The 19200-nt window shown below is 39.2% G+C and overlaps 1 protein-coding gene across 1 annotated transcript in view; it reads left to right on the forward strand.

Annotated features, from left to right (window-relative positions):
* The window catches only part of GLB1 (galactosidase beta 1), a 41187-nt gene extending 29607 nt beyond the window's left edge, over positions 1-11580 (forward strand). Inside the window, exons 12-16 of the mRNA XM_064416617.1 lie at positions 299-388; positions 1488-1601; positions 2596-2727; positions 6051-6290; positions 10060-11580. Coding sequence (XP_064272687.1) covers positions 299-388; positions 1488-1601; positions 2596-2727; positions 6051-6290; positions 10060-10320 — 837 coding nt within the window. The 3' untranslated portion in view covers positions 10321-11580. The remainder of the gene's footprint in view (positions 1-298; positions 389-1487; positions 1602-2595; positions 2728-6050; positions 6291-10059) is intronic.
* The last annotated feature ends 7620 nt before the right edge of the window (positions 11581-19200 follow it).

Consider the following 19200-nt stretch of genomic DNA (forward strand, 5'->3'; position numbering starts at 1 on the left):
TGAGAAAGTCCTGGGGTAGTTCTAGTTAAATAATAAAGGGCACTTTTATTTTTATGAATGCATAGCAAAATTAGAGCATCTGTTTTTATTAAAACACTGCTCTACATGTGGCATGTTTCTTTCAGAATTCATCAGTTGTCTCTGCTATATTATATTTTAAATGTCTGCAAGGGTGGTGTAAAGATTTGTTAGCTTTCTGGACACCTGGAGCTAGCTGACTTGATGGCTGGATGTGCAAATTGTTATATTGGGACTGAAACTTACTGACCTTCATTTATCTGCCTTTTCTGTGCTGCAGGCAGGCACTGTGTTGGGGATTCTTGATGGACTGTCACCTTCTGGACCAGTGAGAAGCACTTACCCATTGACCTTCGTTGAGCTAAAGCAGGTGAAGATTCCTTCAGTAGGCACTTGGCAGTAATTTTATGGAGTTTATTTGAAGATCCTCTGTGGTTTTACTCTTCTTATGTCATGTCTTACACTTTATCTAGCACACAAGTAATAGTATTATAAAGGTATCCTGGATTTTTGCATTGGAGGCCTTTTCATATTCTAAAGTGCTCCTGTTTTGCAACTGAGGTTTTCTTCTTCGTGTGGATGTAGGTGTCTGTGCTGTCTAGGCTTTCCTCTCTGAAGCATTAATAGCATTAATTTTCAGGTCTTAAATGGCTTTTTTTTTTAATCATCTTCCTAGCCCTCTGCTGGATCTGCTTCAGTAGTTCTGTGTCCTCTCTTCCCAAGGAGCCTAGAACTGAACACAACACTCCAGATGTGGCCTCACCAGGGCTGAGGAGAGGGGCAGGATCATCTCTCTTGACCTGCTGTCCAAGCTTTTCCTAGTGTCCTCAGGATACCATCAGCCTCCTTGGTCCCCAGGGCACTGCTGGCTCAGGAACAGCTTGTTGTCCACCAAGACCCCTAGGTCCTTCTTCACAGAGCTGCTTCCCAACAGATCAGCCCCCAGTCTGTGCTGGTACAGGGGGTTATTATTCCCCAGTTGCAGGGCCCTGCACTTGCCTTTTTTTGAAGTTTGTTATTTACCTCTCCACCCAACTCTCCAGCCTGCTAAGGTCTCAAGAAAGGCTGTGATTTATCTTATTCCACTCCTGACAGGAAACTTAGTGAAAATTATTCAATAATGTTTCTGGTGTAAACCATGTAGTATTTAATGGATAACTAGATAATGTTGACTTGATGAATGTATCAATTTATGGGCACTGGGTGAGAAGTGAACTTACAAGTTTTTTATGTAAACTCACTTATAATGGAATTTTCACCAGTTTACCTAAAGATCACCCATTACCTAAAGGTCAAAATAACCTGAAATGGTGTCTGTGATAGTCATTGTTTGAAGGGAATGAAAGTTGGCATTTCAGTGCAGGCATGTAGGCAGAAATGTGCAATATTTTTGATTCATGACCTGAATTGAGACAACAGAATTACTTGGTTCATTAATCTGTTGGGGTTTTTTTCTTTTCTTTTCCTAGTATTTTGGATATGTACTGTATAGAACTACACTTCCAAAGAACTGTGTGGAACCAACACCATTGTCTTCACCTTTAAATGGAGTCCATGATCGTGCCTATGTCTCTGTTGATGGGGTAAAGTCATTGTTTGCTGGTATTCATTTTTGCCATCAGTGGCCTTCATGAAAGTCAAGGATGCAGACTCGTTTTGGTTTTTTTTCCTCCTTTCTCCAGATCACCAAAGCAACTCTGATCATATTTATTCACATAAGGAAAATGAGGAAGATGCATAGCAGATGTTCAAATTAGTATTGCAGAAAATATGACTGTCTGTTGTCTTGCCATTTTTTACATACTTGAATGTTGATACATATTCATGACTGAGGTGAATAAAAGACCTAGAGAATGGATTTATTTGTAGGTTTATGGAATATTTTACTGATACATATACTTTCTGCAATATTTGTGAAGATTTTTTTATTAGTTTTCTCTTATTTCTTCCTTTGAGAGTAGAAGAAGAAGGAAGCCTGAGCCTATGTCTTACCTTATGAAACTGGCTTCTAACCACAGTTTCAAAAAAAAGGAAGTTTATTGTACAGAATATAAACTTAGTCTTTCTTTCCATAAGCAGGGTTTTTGCCTTGCTTAATGAGAATTAATATAAATTCATGTATTCTACAGTCAATTTCTTACTTAATATTTGACACATATTGACTCTCATCACCTTTGTGTCCAGATCAAGCTCATCTTTCCTTGTGTTGTGGGAATAGGAATAAGTAAAACTAAATATTGTCGCACACATAATTGGAAGATGAAGCCAATGATTAAATCACTGATATTGCCAAAAATCTTTTCAGTCACTGGACTAAATTTGGGAACTTGCTTTTGTGAATCAGATGCATCAAAACCCACTATCAGATCCAGTTATTGTACTGAAATGTGAATGTTGATGTAGAAGCCCTTTGTGTATGCATGTACTCACACGTAGGAGGTGGAGACGAAAGGGATTTTCTTTACTCTTTTTTTTCCCTTTGTCACTTTTAATGTTTTCATGCAAGTTGAAAAATAAGTAACAGGGCATTCTTGGTTTTCAGTGGTTATTGTTTTCTTCTTGTTGCAATTCATATAGGTACCTCAGGGTGTCCTTGAAAGGGACAAATCACTTGAGATAAATATAACTGGGCAGGCTGGAGCAAATCTGGACATCTTGGTAGAGAATATGGGCCGAGTCAACTTTGGTAGATACAATAATGACTTCAAGGTAAGTAAAATATATTGAGTTATTGGATTGTGATGGCTTTTCATCTTTTCCACAGGTTGATAATAAAGTAGTGAATTAGGAAGAGCAAAAAGGTCAGGATTAGACAGCTGTAACTTTACCTAAAATATAGCTAGTCACTAGTTTCCATCTGTGTTTTCCAAGACATCAAAATCAATGTGAAATTAAAAGCTGCTAGACAGCTTTTAAACTTTGTTTGTTCACTTATGTTGTCAGCCAAAGTGTCACCCACAAAATTTTCCACTTCAGTTGAGTTTATAGATAACAATTTTAAATTTTTTTCTATAAACTCCAAAAATGCGTTGGAAATTAGTCCAGAACTTGATTGCACTTTGAGGCTTGTGAATCCTGGGATTGCTTTTGGGGGGGATGTATGTATGTGTACATAAATACACTGTTGTATCTTTCTTCTTGTCCCATTTCATTTGCCAGCAGTGTACCCTTGCAGTACTCTGAGTGTGGCTGGGAAAGGCTGTCCATGAGCACTTCAGCATGCAAAAGTGCCAGTTCACCCAGACTGACCAGGTGTTAGAGATAATTATCAGAGAGCTTCCCTGTGCTTCTGGGTGTGTGCTACACTTCAGGACTGTCACCTCAATGCATGAGTGACTGTGGTGGGTTGACCTTGGCTGTGCTCATTCTGTCACTCCTCCTCCACCAACAGGAGAGGGGGAGAAAATGGAATGAAGGGTGTGTTGTTCAAGATAAGGACAAGAGGAGTACTCAGAAATTACTGTCATGGTCGAAACAAACTCACCCTGGGGAACTCAATTAATTCTTAAATATGTCGTCAAAGAGATGCTCCCAGAATCACTGATGGGCTCAGCAGTGGGTTTGTTCAAGAGTCAGCTGGAACTGTCTTTGTCTAACATGGGACAGCTTTTGGCATGTTCTCAGAAAAGTCCCCACTGCAGCTCCCCTTGCTAACAAGCCGTTGCCATGTAAACCCCATACCACGGAGGTACCACTAATGTAGCACTAGGAAGGGCAGGGGCAAAAAGTAAACTTTTCTGGTTTTAGACTTAATGGGATCCCCAGTGCTGCATAACAGTCAATAAAAGACAGGAATGCTGTAGAGGTGAGTCTTGTATTATGTTTGTGCTGTATACAGTTCACAGCATGTCTTTTTTTTTTTTTTTTTTATATTATTAGGATGTAGTAAGTAGCAGTACTGCCAGCTGTGTTCACACTGTCTCTTCAAGGTACTTTGCCTTTACCTGAGTGGCAGGGGAGGGAAGCTGGTACTCCAGTGTTTTGCCTTCATGTTGAGGCAGCAGAGATATCACTTTTATTTATTTATCTATTTATTTATTTATTTATTTATTTATTAGCAGGCCAGATTATAAGGAAACCTATATACTTAGTTTTAAATTAAAGTAAGAGATTAGAGGTTTAGAGGTTGGATTAAGGAGGTGCTCGGTTGCTGTCGTTAAGCTGAAATTCACACTTATATCTTTTAACCATATAAGAGTGAAAGCAGGTTTAAGAGACATGTCCATGGTGAAAATAATCCTCTAAAGTAGGATCTTTCTGTGTAGAAAAGGCAACCTTCCTTGGGTAGCTTTGGACTATGTGTGTTGCTTCTGTCTGTAGACTCCATCCCTCATGCTCTCCTTTGTGTTGATTTTGAAAACTAGGTGTAATTATACCTTGGGTTTTAAAAATCCATGTGCTTTTGAAAATCCAATTAGGGGAAGAGGTTCCTGTCTTGTGAAGCCTTGCACTTTTTAGCAAAGAGGATAGGTTTCCAGAATTTTGTTTGGCTGGAGTCTTATCACTTTTTTGAGTTTGAAATAGAGCTAGGCATCTAGCTTTTGGGAAGGAATCTTGAAAGGATTTTGGTTTTACAACATCCTGTTGATCTAAGTCATGTTGTTAAAAGACACAAAGGAAGGAGAGTGTGGTTTCTGTTATTTTATGTGTCTTTTCACATAAAAGACACTGCCACCTATATCTCAGTTTTACTCAGAAAATTTATATCCACATCTTGGTACACTGACTCACTGGCTCAAGAAATTAACTTGCACAATAGCAGAGAAAGTGGTATTTGCTTCCTACAAATCTTGTCCAGATAAGGATCACTGAATGTGTATTCTTATGCAGTTCTAAGTAAGAATGTTTAGTAGGTACTTCATATAATTTGAAAAATCACTCTGTTCATAGTGCCTAGGGATGAGCTTAGGGAGGCAGGTTAGAAAGTTCAGGTTAAAGTTATGGTGCATTATGTCAATTGATTGCTAGACAGAGTCTAGGTTGTATAGAAAACTTTTGTCACAACTTCTGACACTTGCAGATATTTTATTTTGACATAAGCAAAATAAGCTTTTGTTCTGTAAAGTGGACATTAGGTAAAGGAAGAGAAACCACTTAGTGCTCATAGAGATGGTGAGCCTTTTGGAGACAGTGCAATGCCTATGAGTTATCACAGCAGAAACACGACATAGTATCAGCTCTCCAAAGCCATGGAAACTGTGGTTTTGCTTGTTCCTGTTTGACATGTGATGTTTGCAACGTAACTTGTATTGCACTGAAACCCAGCTTCTATGCAGGATCTATTCAAGCAGTTAAAACAACCCCTTGCATTGCACTGAAACATCACTTTAGGAGCTATTACTGTAACAAAATTAGGGGGTGTGTAGGGGTAACTTGATGTTCTTTTCATTCTTAAATTATGACCTTACCTTGCCTTGGCATTCAGTGTGCACGCACCCTGGTGTGCTGTGAACCACTGTGTACATGGCCCCATAGAAATGAGCTGGGATTCCATGGGCTGTAAGCTGAAAGTATTTCACTGAATTGGGCATGTGCATTGATTTTATGATACTGTATCTTATCTGGAGAAGATTTGTGGGAAGTAAGTACCACTTTCTCTGCTCTTGCGCAAGTTAATGTCTTGGGTTAGTGACTCAGTGTTACCAAGTGATGATATCTCAGGCTTAATGACATTTAATTTTGCTTCTCCTTTTTATTAAGCCTCAGGTTTTGGAATCATGTCCATGTAAAAGCAAAACAGAAGTTTTTCCAGTTACAGGAAAAGAATTTGAAAAAAACCCTTGTGCATCAACGAAAGTTGAAAGTCTGAGGAGGAACAGATCTTTCACAGAGAATAAATGAAGCCCTTTATTTTTAAGCAAAGCTTATAACTTGGTGAAGACCAGATGCTTGTTTTTTTTGTACACAGATTGGCAGCCAGCTGTTACTTTGATTTAGTTTTTATTTGTGACTGATTTATAGTTACACCCAAATAACTTCAGTAACATCAGCTAATTATATTTTTGTATTGGTTTTTTTTTTCTTCCTCCTAGGGTCTAGTTTCAAATTTAACTCTTGCTCAAGATATACTTGTTGGATGGGAAATCTATCCTCTAAACATAGATGGAGCAGTGAACAATGACATTATTTATCTCCTTCATCACCAGAAGACATCTGATGTCAAAGCATTGAGTTACGAAGTACCTACATTTTACACCGGTACTCTTTCAATTCCTGGAGGGATTCCAGACTTGCCACAAGACACCTATGTCAATTTTCCTGGTTGGACAAAGGTACAAGTTTTTTGCTGTAAAAACATCAAAGTCCACTTAGAAAGCTACTGAAACATCTATGGATAATCAAAGTCCACCTCACTTAGATGGGTAGAAGTTGGTCATAGAAGTGGGTGTCTCAAATTTATTTAAATTACTAAGAAATAGATTCTTTGCTTTAAGTAAATCTGGGGATAAAACATTAAGAAAAGGGAAACATCTTCAAAAGATACATGGTGTTGATCTAGAAAGTGGAGCATCACAAAAAAAAGCCCCAAAACCAAAACAACTGAACCAAGTTTTTCAACAGTGAGAAAGATAAACTGTCAGGCTGTTTAGAAGTGTTGCATTTGGTTGTGCAAGGTTTTCTTGGATCATATTTGAGGTGTTATGTTAGGGACTATGGATCCTGTTGCAAAGCATAAAGAGTGTTGGACTCTGTGGCTGGTGGTGTGCCACAGATACGGATCTAATGCATGGAGAAGGTTACCTGTACCTGGACTGAATGGATCAGGGAGCACTGCTTTGAGAAGCTTGTGGGCAGATCTTTGCCAATGGGAATTTCTCACAGGGTTGGAGTGTAGCTAGAGCAGGAAGGAGTGTGTTTTCATAGTGCCATGTCTGAAACCACTGGCATACAGAATGGGTGAGGAGCAGCTCAGCTGCTCCTGGTGGGAAGCACAGGTAGCAGAATGTGTGCACTGAAGTGCTACACTCTTGGAAGCCTAAGTGTTTAAGTCCAAGCTTTAGGGAAGTGGCAGTGTTGGGTAGCAAAATTGTTCTTTTCTGAAATAATTAATTTACTGCTATTAAAATAAAGTGGGAGAAGGAGCTGCTTTTGATCTGTCTCTGCTGCCAGCATTGTAATGGTTAAAGCACTTCACAATATGTAGAAGGCTGTGATTCATTTCATGCTCTTGATGTTGCTGACACTGAGCTTAGATGAGGAAGTCTGACTTAGTCCCTGTTCCTGTACATGTGTGCCACACAATCGCTAAATAAAATTTAAAAAATAGCTTGTTCCATGGCAACTGGGATCTTAGACCTTTTTAGTAAATTCTGTGACCCTATCAGTCATAAATCTTCTTCAGGAAGTGAGGTGGCCATACCTCCCAGTTGGCAAACTAGCATATTTAAAATGGCAAGGTAGTCCAAGAATTCTCAGGTACTGGTGGAATTCTTTTCCTCTGATCTATGGAAACCTCTGTTTTGTATAGTCTGTATACCCTGTAAAGTAGTCCTGGGGAGAGATTCCAGATGAACTTAAGTTTGGCTGTTGAATTTATCCTTCAAGCTTTATATGGATTGGACAGGAGTTTTAAGTAAGATACCTGGAAGCTGAGACTTTCAGATAACTTTACAAATGGGCAAATACCTTTAAGGTAGATGGGTATAAATTCCACTCACTGTATGTGGGCCTTAGTTGCTTGCATGGCACTGTGTAAATTGTTTAAGTGTGGAGAGGGATTCTTAACAGGGGTTAAAATTCACCTGTCTGAGTTGAAAAACCACAGAAGCATCACTTATCAAGAAAACATAAAGTCCTAATGATGGTTCTGCCTTTGAAAAGGCAAGGAATATAGCATGAGGAGCAGCCTGGAAGAAAAGGTGCAGTATTAACAGTCATGACCTATGCTGTAGCTTGCTTGCCTTCAGTGCTTTTTAAACCCTTCAGTAGTAATAAAACTTACTCCACCCTCCACATGAGGAATCACAATGCCCTTAAGCATACATGCCACTGAGTGAATATTTAGATTTATTTGACTTTTTTTTTTTTTCTTCAAAAGGAAAGAGGATTTGGAGTCAAAACTGTTCTTGTTTTATGTGGAATCATGGGCTATAATTGCTGTCCCTACTAAAGGAAATCTTGCTAGTGAAGATGAAGTTCCTCCCTCTTTTATTTTGTCTGGGGCATATTTATTAGTAGATATAATGTCATAATTTGCTTGTTTGGCGTATACAAATTCCTGAGTGTGGAGTCTTTAGAAACTGCAATGTTAATAAAGACAGTTTGGAGTTGAGAACTTTAACTTCTTAGCTTTACTGGAAAAAGGAGATGCAACCACTGACTGATTCAGATCAGAAACAGAGATCTGTCTGATGCTATCTCCTGCATCAGAACTCTAGTGCAGTTGATTCCCACACTAAACACCTACTTCCCACAGATTACTGTCATTCTCTGTCAGAGGTGGGCCACTGTCTAGTGAGTACACTCACTCATCCATCTTGTGTGTGGGGAGCTTGCATTCATGCCATGTTTTCTTCTAAACCTACTACAGAACGTAGTGAGTTTGAATAAAGATAAACTTGATTTTTTAAAAAAAGGCATTTGAGGTCAACGTTTATTAACACCTTGGCAGAACAGTGCAAGATAGGATCTTATACCACGGAAGTGGATACAGAGGTGAAATAACTCAACTGCATTTGTATGTTACTAACTCCTTAAAAAGTTTCTCTTGTGAGTTTCATAAAATTTGTTTTCATAAATACCTGAAAAAGAAAACATACCACCATAGAAAAATACCACTAAAGCAGCTTGAATGGCAATACTTGTTATATTACATTGGTACTTCTGTAAATTGTGTTAAAATATTCTGATTGCAGCTATCTCAGACAACTTTAGAAATCACTGAATGCAGTAAAAGTCCTACTTTCCACTGATTCAGACCATTTTATTATGTTTATCAGTGTACATCCATGCCATGAGTCTGGTTTTCCTCTATGTTTTGATTATCAAGGACCAAAGCAAGAGGGAGAAACACGGATGCAAGTTATCTGTTTCCATCCCTTCTCTTGACACTAAACTCTTGTTTGATACACAGTGAAAGGACACTTTGGAGGAGTAAAAGCAAATTATTTATGCAAATCAGCAGTATATCCTCCCTCTGTCTTGCTCAAGAACCAAGACTCAGCTCAACTCAGTAGGAGTCAGTTTGCAGTTTTACTAAACATTCTGAAGCCTGCCAATTTATGGACTTTTGGAAAAATCTGCATTTATGTCACTTCAGTGTGTCTATAGATAAATTAGTGGTTTGACTTTTTTCCTTGCCCGTTTTTTTAAATCTTTTGCATTTAAGGTACTTATGATGTTAGTACAGTGTTTTGAGCTAGGGTTTCTGACCACCTCAACTATAAAAAGCATTTTAAAAATTTGTATGCTACAATTCCATTGTACTTAAAATAATACTAGGAGATCCCAAGGCTTTTAATGGTTGTGTGTAACTACAACAGTACTTTATTGCAGTGTGATTTCACAAGTATTTTTGTCAACCAAGCTATTACAAGTAATCTGAATTTCATGTGTCTAGACAAGCTGTATCTTGCCCTCAAAATCACAGAGCAGGGACTACCAAGGTGGTGTAGTCTTATACTTGTACAGAGAACCATAAGAGCCTTATGATCTGCTTTTTTTCTTCTGTGACTTCATTCTCCTTTTAACAATTAGCTTCAAGCAAATACAAGTTTTGGTCTTAAACTTGTGGCAAAAATCAGTGCAAGAAGCCTGCAGATGTTTTTCTAATTATTGTCATATTTGGAATTACTGTAGTATTTTATCACTTTCTTTTTAAATATTAGTAATGGCTTTAATTGGTCAGGGAATTTAAGTTCTTTTGACTGTCATTAGCATTTTCTTGTAGAGATTTTCTATCCTTGTGTTCAATCAAAGTGAAAGGTGAAGGGAGTTCAGTTACTATATCAAGAATGTTAAATGTTATGCTTAAGTCGATTTTGTCATTTCCCCTCTCACAGATTATTAAAATGTTGTTATTTTTTCTTTCTCTCTTAACAGGGGCAAATTTGGATCAATGGCTTTAATCTTGGTCGCTACTGGCCAGCCCGTGGTCCTCAGCTGACCCTTTATGTTCCCAGGAATGTACTTGTTGCCTCGGTGCCAAACAACATAACGGTGCTGGAGCTGGAGCGCTCCCCTTGCAGCACCCAGGCGTGCGAAATAGAATTTGTAGATGAACCTAATATCAATGCAACCCTACAGCATGAAACTGAAAAACCCCCACTCTTTGTTAGAGAACTATTGATGAAGCATCTATAATAATTCGAGTATTTCTTTATCTTCCACCCTCAGCCGTTTGCTTCTCTTTCCCTAAAACCATACTGTGTAACACAGGGTCTTCGAAAAAGGGAAGTTGTTTAGGTGAGGCAACTTCTTAAATTCTTCAAAGACATTTTTTTTAAAGTCTCTCAGTTAAATATTAAATTTCTTTTTAAAAATAAAAGCTGCAGCTTTGAAATTTGCCTTGGACTGTGAAAGTGAACTCAACTGGAAGGTAATGTTTCCATCAGCCTAGTAAAAATGCAGTCCTTGTACTCTGCTTATACTGCAGTAACCTTCCTATGCTTTTGGTTTTTACCATGTTTTGCAACTGGAGAGAGGAGCCTACAAAAGGTGTGCAGTCCCCTCTACCTTGCTGGTTTCACTTAAGTGGACTGGTCAGTCAGAGCTGCCAATAAACAAGACACTTTCAGCTTCCTTAATCACCTTATTAGAGTATCAACATCATTTTAGTTTCATTGGGCTTACTGCCAGCATTGAGCGGACCTCATTTTTTAGTGCAAGTGACTTGCAGAAAATTTCAGTTGATTTCTTACAGGACCAGTGAGAAAAACTGTGGAAATAAGCATTAAATGCCAGCTGGTCCAAACAGCAGTAACATGGAGTCTGCATCTTTCCCTCTTGGAAAGCCAGTTTACTGCTTCCCTATTGCTATCTCTGAAGATTTAAAGTAAATGAAGCCAGTTTACTGCTTCCCTATTGCTATCTCTGAAGATTTAAAGCCCAGGACGTGAAATTTGGGCTGCTTTGGTGGAACCACAACCTGCTCTGACTAACCTGCCTGCAAAATGTGGTTTTAAAGTGATGAATTTTTTCTTTAATTTTTTCAGTTTGAGTTGGTGTTTTTTTTGGGAGGGGGGGGTTTGGGTTTTTTGTTTGTTTGTTTGTTTGTTTTATTTCTTTTTTTTCCCCTATTGGTCATGGTGTACCTGCTTTTCATAGGCCATCACCTTGGAAGTGGAATGCTTTAAGTTAAAGAATTTTATTTCTCTTTTAGTCATTAATTCACATCAATTGTTTTGTTCAGTAAACTGATGCTCTTTGTAAGTGCCTGATATTTGCAAAGATGCACTTCTGCAGACAGAATCTTCTTTTTGATTCTTGTGATTTTGGTGTCAGTCATGCAAATTCTATGGTGGTATTTAAACAACAGATGATCAAATCAAGTATTTTCATAATCTGTGATTTCTTCCTTTAATTTTTGTCTGGCATTATTAAAGTGATTCTTTAAAGATTAAATTCTTTCTCTGTGTGTTTGAGAAGGAAAAAAAAAGATAAAATAATTATGAGCAGTATTAAGGGAGAAATGAGATTGTAAAGTCTCTGTGGATGAGGAGTTATTCTTGTTAATGTCTTGTTTATTTTCTCTGTTACGAAGATCTGTACAAAGAAAAATGAAGCAGCTGTAATGGGCTGAGCATACACTGGAGGTTCCACCCTTTTCTGAGATGGCCAGTGCAAGATCCTGGCTATTTCTTCTGGTGAGGACCAACACTATTGCTGGAGAAGGGGGTGTAAAAGAGCACCACCCATGTCTGCCGCATGTTGGGTGTGTTGGGCTTTCAAAGGAGACAAATGTGGCTCATCCAGGACAGAGCGGTTCTGCTCTTAAATTCTGACCTCAAATGTCAGTTCCAGGGTCTGAGGGCTGAGTGTTATGTACCCAGACATGCTTGATTCTTGGAATGGTCTGCTCTGACTCCAGATTTTTTTCTTTCTTGGCACCATCCCTGTGGAGAACCTGGAATGTGCTCTGCATGCAGTTAATTATCACTTATTAATTACCTCCGAGCTAGACCTTGAAAGTGAAGGATGAAACAGAATTAATTTTTAACTGATGGGTTTTGTGGCTTGGAGTGTGCAGAATGACAATACTATTCGTGTATTATTTAAACTCAGTGCTATTACAGCTGGCAGTATTTTTATTGGTATGGCAGTTAGTGCTGTGAGGGCAGTGGAACTCCTGTTTCTCACTCTTAACTTCTTTGCATTGTACTTGTGAAAACATAGTGTGATCTGTGAGACTTCACTTTTCACCACAACTGTGTAATATTGCCAGCAGAAAGGCTTTGCATCAAGAATTATGAACATGCATGTGATTAGTTCAAAGAATAACAATAACAATGTGTAAATAGTGTGTTTAAAGTGTTTCAAGTAGGGCTCTAGATAGCTTCTTCAGCATACTTGCCTCTTGACTGCTTTCAGTGAAGAGGTCTCCTGTCTACAGAAAAGAGCTGAAAGTTGTGGCCGAATTCCTAATCCTCTTCTACCTACACAGAAACACTGCTGGAGATATTATTTGAGTATGCAGAAGGGAGGTCCTTCAGAGTACAGCTCTAGCAGGAGGAACCCGTTGCCAGTTGCTGCTGCTGCTGCTTTACCAAGGATGTGTCTGCAGGTGCTGCAGCTGAGTGTTCTGCCCTGCCTGTGCCCACACTGGGGCACTGTGCCCACACCACATGCCTGGGACTTACCTTAGGTTTCCTAGCCTTGGCATGGAGTCCTGCTGGGACTGTGTGATACAGAACAGTGTGGCATTTCCTCCTTTGCAACCTCGGGCGGGTCAGTTATTTTAACTTGTCCTCAAATGCAGTTCAGCCATGTCCAAAGTGGAAGTGTAATCAGAATTAAACCTTCTGACTGAGGGAAAATGAGTAAGAGAAGAGGGGCCATAGGGAGTTGCCTGGCTCACTTTGACCCAGTGGGCAAGGCACTGGTGGTCCTATTTGCAATTTGGTTTTGAAAGGCAAGGTGAGAAAGCATTGTCAGACCCCTGGCTGGTATCTGGTGTAGTTGTATGAACTATTCCAAGTGCTGGAGTTCACCAGGATGGTCCCTCTGGTGGAGCCAGCTGCCTCCTGAAGGCCTGGAAAGAAGGAATATTCCTAATGCTAAAACTGTGGGTGCTCAAATCTTCCCTGGTGCATCTCCTTGGGAATTTGTAAGTGCTTTTCTTGCACAGGAGCTGAGTAATGAGCACGGTGTTTTCTGATTTTGGCAGACAGTACAAATATGGAATTTGGTTGGAATTAGTTAATAAAAACCAGGAGTTTTACACTGATCCCCTCTGGAAGGTAAGCAGATGCTTATAATTCTGTAGGGGGATGCCCTTTGAAATCTAGCTGTAGAGTAGATAGTGGCTCAGCTTAGCACAGATTTAATTTTTTACAGCTCTGGAGTGGGGTATGTAAACCTAGTCTATAATCCTGTTTATTCATGAATGAAAGTATTTAAATGTGATTATTTGGGATGAATGAGCAAATAGAAGAACAAAAACTGACAGTGTGCTATATAGTTGAATTCTATTTCTTAATTTATTATAGTTCTTAACTGTATGAGACTCTTTCATAATGTAATTATCTTACTAAGTTTAGTCAACATTTTCTAGTCCCTGAATGACAGGATTGAGACTTGACCTTGTCCTCCTTTGGACTCTCTGTGCCTTTCATAATTCTCTGGTGCAGACAGCTCTCCAATCTCCTGCTATCCAGTCTCTTTGGGAGATTCACAGTGCCTCTTGTTTTCTTTTGCAGTTTTTTGGCTGAAATACTAAGTTTTGTTTGCACAGTTTGAATACTTGCAGGAGTGACTAGAAATAATCCTTCTGCCTCACAGCAAGCACTATTCACCTGACAGATATGTATCAGTTGTTCAGAAATGACAATTACAGAAGAAGGATAAACCTGTGGTTTGCAGTGTGCTCTGAAGGAGGTGATGCTGTTACTGTACAGTCTGAGAAGGTGACAACATTTTAACACATAATGCATGATGAAAGGTTTGTAAGAGATGATCTAGCCCTATGTCTCTCTATCCCAAGGCAACATCATTTGTATAAGTGAATATTCTTAAATATTCTCAATGTGTTTCTTTAACCTAGCCTTCAAGATTTCTTGTGATGAAGACTCCAGTCTTTCCTGGGCAAGTTATTCCAGTATTTACTGTTGGGAAACTTGTTAGCAGTAACCAAAGACATCATTGCTGTGTGTAAGCCAGTTATCACTTTCACTGCCCACGGCCAACACAAAGTGTGTATTTGTGCTCTGAGGCTGTTTTGTGACCTCTCTCTTACTTTCTTATCTCTCCTTTAACTGTATTTAGAGAAATTTTAAGAGGTGCAGGGTAACACAGAGAAGATTTAGTAAGGATGTGAAAGGGCAACCAGCTCCTGAATGACTTGGTTCAGGTGCTACAGCATCTCTTTTTCATAGAAGTTACTGAATTGCAAGAAAGTTGTCTTGCAGGCTGGGACCTAAAGGCGTATCAGTTAACCTCAAAGTCCTGGCTGGGAGATTGTGTGACAAAAGAAACTGGAAACTGCAGAAGAATGGGGTCTGCTTTGGTGGTTCTCCTTCAATGAGAAGGCAAAACTAGGCAGAAATAGATTATCCTAGAACTTGGTGTCATGGGCTGAATGGAAAAATGTTGGAAAAGTACATCACAAGGATCTTTCTTATGCTTTTGCTGAATAAAGTGTGTATGTTTAAAAATCCCTTTTCAGAAGATGTTTCCTGTTGCGTGTTACATTATCAAATATGGGAGTAGTGACCTTCCCCTGCTTTGGGGGAAATGTTGAAGGTCTGTGTTAGCTCCAGACATTTCACAAAACCAGAGCTTATTTCAAGTAATGCAATCCCCTTTGACTAGGATATATGGTGTGGCCAAGGAATTTGGGATATATTTAAGAACTCCTGTTTTGGGCTTTAACACATACACCTGTCCCTCAGGAGGCAAGTATATGCAGAGCTCCAAAGCCAGGGTCTTAGGAAGGTCCCACATTTAACTACATAGAGTTGGATTGGGAAGCACAGACTTGTCCCTGAGGCTCCCCAGCACACTTTGATAGCAGACCCTGTGCCAGCATCACAGTAAGATCACTGTCTTTCACTTTGGTGTTGTGCTTACAGCTGCATGATCATCATTTAGCCTTTTAAAATCTTTCAGTAGACAAGAGAGAGGAAAAAACTTATGAGGCACCCTTATGAAATTAAGAATTGATTTTGAAATTCCAACTGGAGGTACCTTTGTTAAGTAGAGTGGATATGTTGAATATCATTGCAAATTCAGTAGGAAATTGCAGGCAATATCTATGTCCTGAAAGGTTTTTCCTGTTTTCTTTTTCCCTGTAAGTATATGCACTATTTTTATTAAATTGGTGTTTCTGCAGGGCTCATGCTTCTATACTAATATTAACTGAGCATTTTCAGTGTTTGTAAATGTGGGCCAGAGCACAGACCTGGGCCAGAGTGGGCAGATGCCTAGCAACTCATCCCTCTGATGCTGTAGCTAAGAAATTTTTACCTATTTCCTGTTTCATTCTTCCTGAACTCTTGCTGGTTCTTCCTCTCACAGTAGGGAGGTCTTACATGTAGAGAAACTAAAAACTTTCCTTCAATATGTCTTTATTTGTCTAAAATGGAGTTAATCTCCAATCCTTCCACCTACCCATTAGCAGTTTGCAAGCTGGATGAAGATGTCTGTGCATCGATCTTGCTTATGCCTGTCTCCTTTCTTTCAAATTTCATTCAGAGGTTCCTTTTCTCAAACTCCTCTTCGTCAGGTGTACTGAGTGAACACTCTTTATGGATCTCTAGTCTAAATTTAGCCAGAAGTCTGCCATGGCTGTGGACTTGTCCAATAGCACTGTCCAAAACACTTGCTCTGGGAGGGGGTGAACTGCTCTTGTGTCTTGTGGCTGTGGGATCTGGTATTGTTCCTGTGCTATGGGTGAAGGGGGTTGTCCAAAGCACAGGATGAACTGTTGAGGAGAAGGAAGAAAAATAAACTGATAGCTTGCTCCTAACCTTCCTCATGCCTTGCCTCTTGCTGAGCTTTAGATCTTTCTTGTGTTTGCTAGAAGTGCTGGTTGCTCTTTTCAAGGCAAACAGAAATGGAATAACATAGAAACAGTGCAGAAGAAAAAATTGCACTCTCTTCTTGTGTCTTCCATGTTAAATTCTATTTCTGGAAGTTGAAACACTCTGCTGTACCATCAAGGCTTCCTGGAAGACTTTAAACTCTAAGAGATGGGTCTGGATCCTGCATACGCTCTACATATTTTCTTTTAAGCTGTTTTGCTTTTTCCCCCTCAATTTTAGGATGTGGTCTGTACTAATAATAAAAAGGTAGATTCAGTGTGCTGAAGAACCCAAGAACCTTATACTGAATTCACAAAGTGTTAGCATGATTTCCTGCAAAATACTGTGTTTTGTCTTCTGCTACCCTGCATCCCCATCTGTGTTGCTTTGATGGTCCTTTGATCCAGAGCAGTATCCACTTCCAAATCTGAAGTCAAGGCAATGTGAGTCTTTTGACTCTGGCCAGAGACACTTTCAGATGTGACTTTGTTTAAAGCACTGAGTCCATGCATCTTGTGTTGAAGTAGAGGAAAGTTTAGCAAAAGCAGCTAGCAGCAAGTTGCCTATTTTTAACTTTTTGTAGTCTAACCCCTCAGGTCTATTTGCTTTGATTCAAAGGCTTCAGAGGTGCTGGAAAAAAAATAAAAAGGTAGATCCTGTGTGGATTAGCCAAAATTTGTACTCTTCTTAATGTCTTTTATTGTGATAAGAGGGACCGAATACCTTTACCATCCCAAAACTAAGCTTTTTCACCCATCCTAGGAGATGATGAGAACTTGGACAGATACCATTAATTTAGATGCAAGAGCAGACACTACCAATGTTGAAATGAGCCAGGAAGCTTTTTGTTGTGGTTTTGGTTTTTTTCTTTTAAATTCTGAAAAACTCAGTCTGTGCAAAGATAATGAAAAGAGATCACAGTAGTAGCATACTTGACTTGCATGAAAGTTGTTTCTCCTGCTCCCGTAGGTACAGTACAAAGTGCTGTAACTGGGGATATTTAAGCACTATGAAGCTACAAGCAAAAAAGAATATTCAGTGTTACAAAGCATGATGTGGATGTGAAGCCTAGTGAGGACAGAGGAAGGCATAATAATATGTTGAGTAAAGAGTGGGTTATTTTTTGGTTTTGGTTTTGTGTTGGTTTTGCTTTCCTTGGTTTTTTTGTTTATTGGGGATTTTTTTTTGTTCTTTTTAATCTAAGCAAGTTGGCATTGAAGAGGGGAAGGGAAATAATTTCCCCTTCTGATACCTCCAGCTACAGGCTGTGGCCTTGCGTCTCACTAAACTGGCAAAGGTGAATGATGCTGAGCTCTTAAGTAGTAGTAATTTTCAGATTTCTTAGCTACAAGTGGAGAATTTTTACATGAAGGAAGTGGGGTGAACTGTAAAGGTTCAGCTCCCCTGGCTGGATGTGCAAAGTGGGGAAAACTCACCCAAATCCTACTAAAATCTGCCTAACTGCAAGAATGGGGAATGTCCATCAGTACCAGCTCTGCTGGTACTTTCTCCCCACCTGCTCATCACCGTCTAGTCTTTCATTTTATCCTAGCAAGGCAGAAACCATGCTGGTTCTGTCAGTTATTGATAGGCATCATGTATTTTCAGTTCACAAAACAATAGGTTGGATGATCTCTGGTTTGCTTTCACTGTGGTTGCTGGTGAGCAAGCACCTTCTCTGGACACATAAGCATGCTGTTGTACTTCTCCTGCAAGGTGAGTGAGTGAAAGAACCTTCAGAGATTCCCAAGGTTTATCCTCTCTCTGATTTTGGTAAGGATTTGGCACAGCTCACAAGAACCCTTTTGTCTCAGAGGCTGAGGGCTTTAAAAATACACAAAGATCAGCTCATATTTTTTGTTGCATTTGATCTTATCTCATTTAGTAGAACTTTGTTTTTTCATATAAGGATAAAGGCACTGAGTTTGCCTAAGGTCCACTAGCACAGTGTCTTCTTTTGAAGTAGAGCATATCAGATCATCTTTTGAGTTTCAGGACGTAGAAATTTAAGGTGAAGTCTTTTTTTCATACAAAGTTGAGCTAGAATTTCAGTGCTTTTAAGCTCTTTCCAGTATAACAGACTCAGCTATGACTGCTGATTCAGCTGCTCGCTTGCCATGACTCAGTTTGCAAAAATAACGTCCCAAAGCTCTGAAGTTCATGCTCTGCAAGACAAATGAGTACAGCAATTGAAATAATTTAAAAGTATAAGTTCTGTTCAACAGCCTTGGTTGGTGCTCCATAGTGTATTCTGATTTGGGAGGTTGCTCATTTGTTGTCAGGCTGTAGACCTTTTGATGCAAAATTGTGATGCTGGTTTGGCTTTGAAAGAATGTTCCTATCCTGTCTTGTTAAGTTCTGTTTTTTCCTGTTACCTGTTTTAGTGTGTTCATGCAAATTGGTGAAACCCCCTGCTGATTACAAATGTCAAAACCTTAGTTAAATTGGGCAAGCAAATTAAAAAGAGGTAGGGGTTTAGTCTTCAAACCTTCATGATTCAGGACAATCACCCATTGACTGAGAAATGTTTGGAAGAAATTACTCAAAAACAAAGACTTGTGTTTAGAGTAATGCATTATGAAGTTGTTTTCAACTTTTGTGGAAGGAGATTAAACTTTCTGGACTGTGGGTAAATGAGAGTGCATGGTTCTTGATGTCTTGAGACAAAGCAAGGAATCTAGCAAGTAATACACAGATTTTTATTTCTGTAATACTATCTAATTGTAGTACTTTTCATGTGCAAAATGCCTTGTTTTACAAAGGCAGAGTTTTGATTTCTATGTGGCAAATGCAAGACTCAGATTGACCAACATCCCTTGCAAAGCTAAAGGTCGAACCTCAACAGATTTTGTTTGTTTTCAGGGAGAAGTAAAGGACTAGGGTACTACAGTCTAGTTTGGATATATTAACTCAGATTGAGAGGTACTGATATGGCCAGGTTACTTCTGCCTGGTTGAAGTCTGCACCACCATGATAAGGAAGCCAGTGCAGACAGCTGAGGGCA

This window comes from Passer domesticus, chromosome 1 (assembly GCF_036417665.1).
Source record: "Passer domesticus isolate bPasDom1 chromosome 1, bPasDom1.hap1, whole genome shotgun sequence".
Lineage (NCBI taxonomy): Eukaryota > Metazoa > Chordata > Aves > Passeriformes > Passeridae > Passer > Passer domesticus.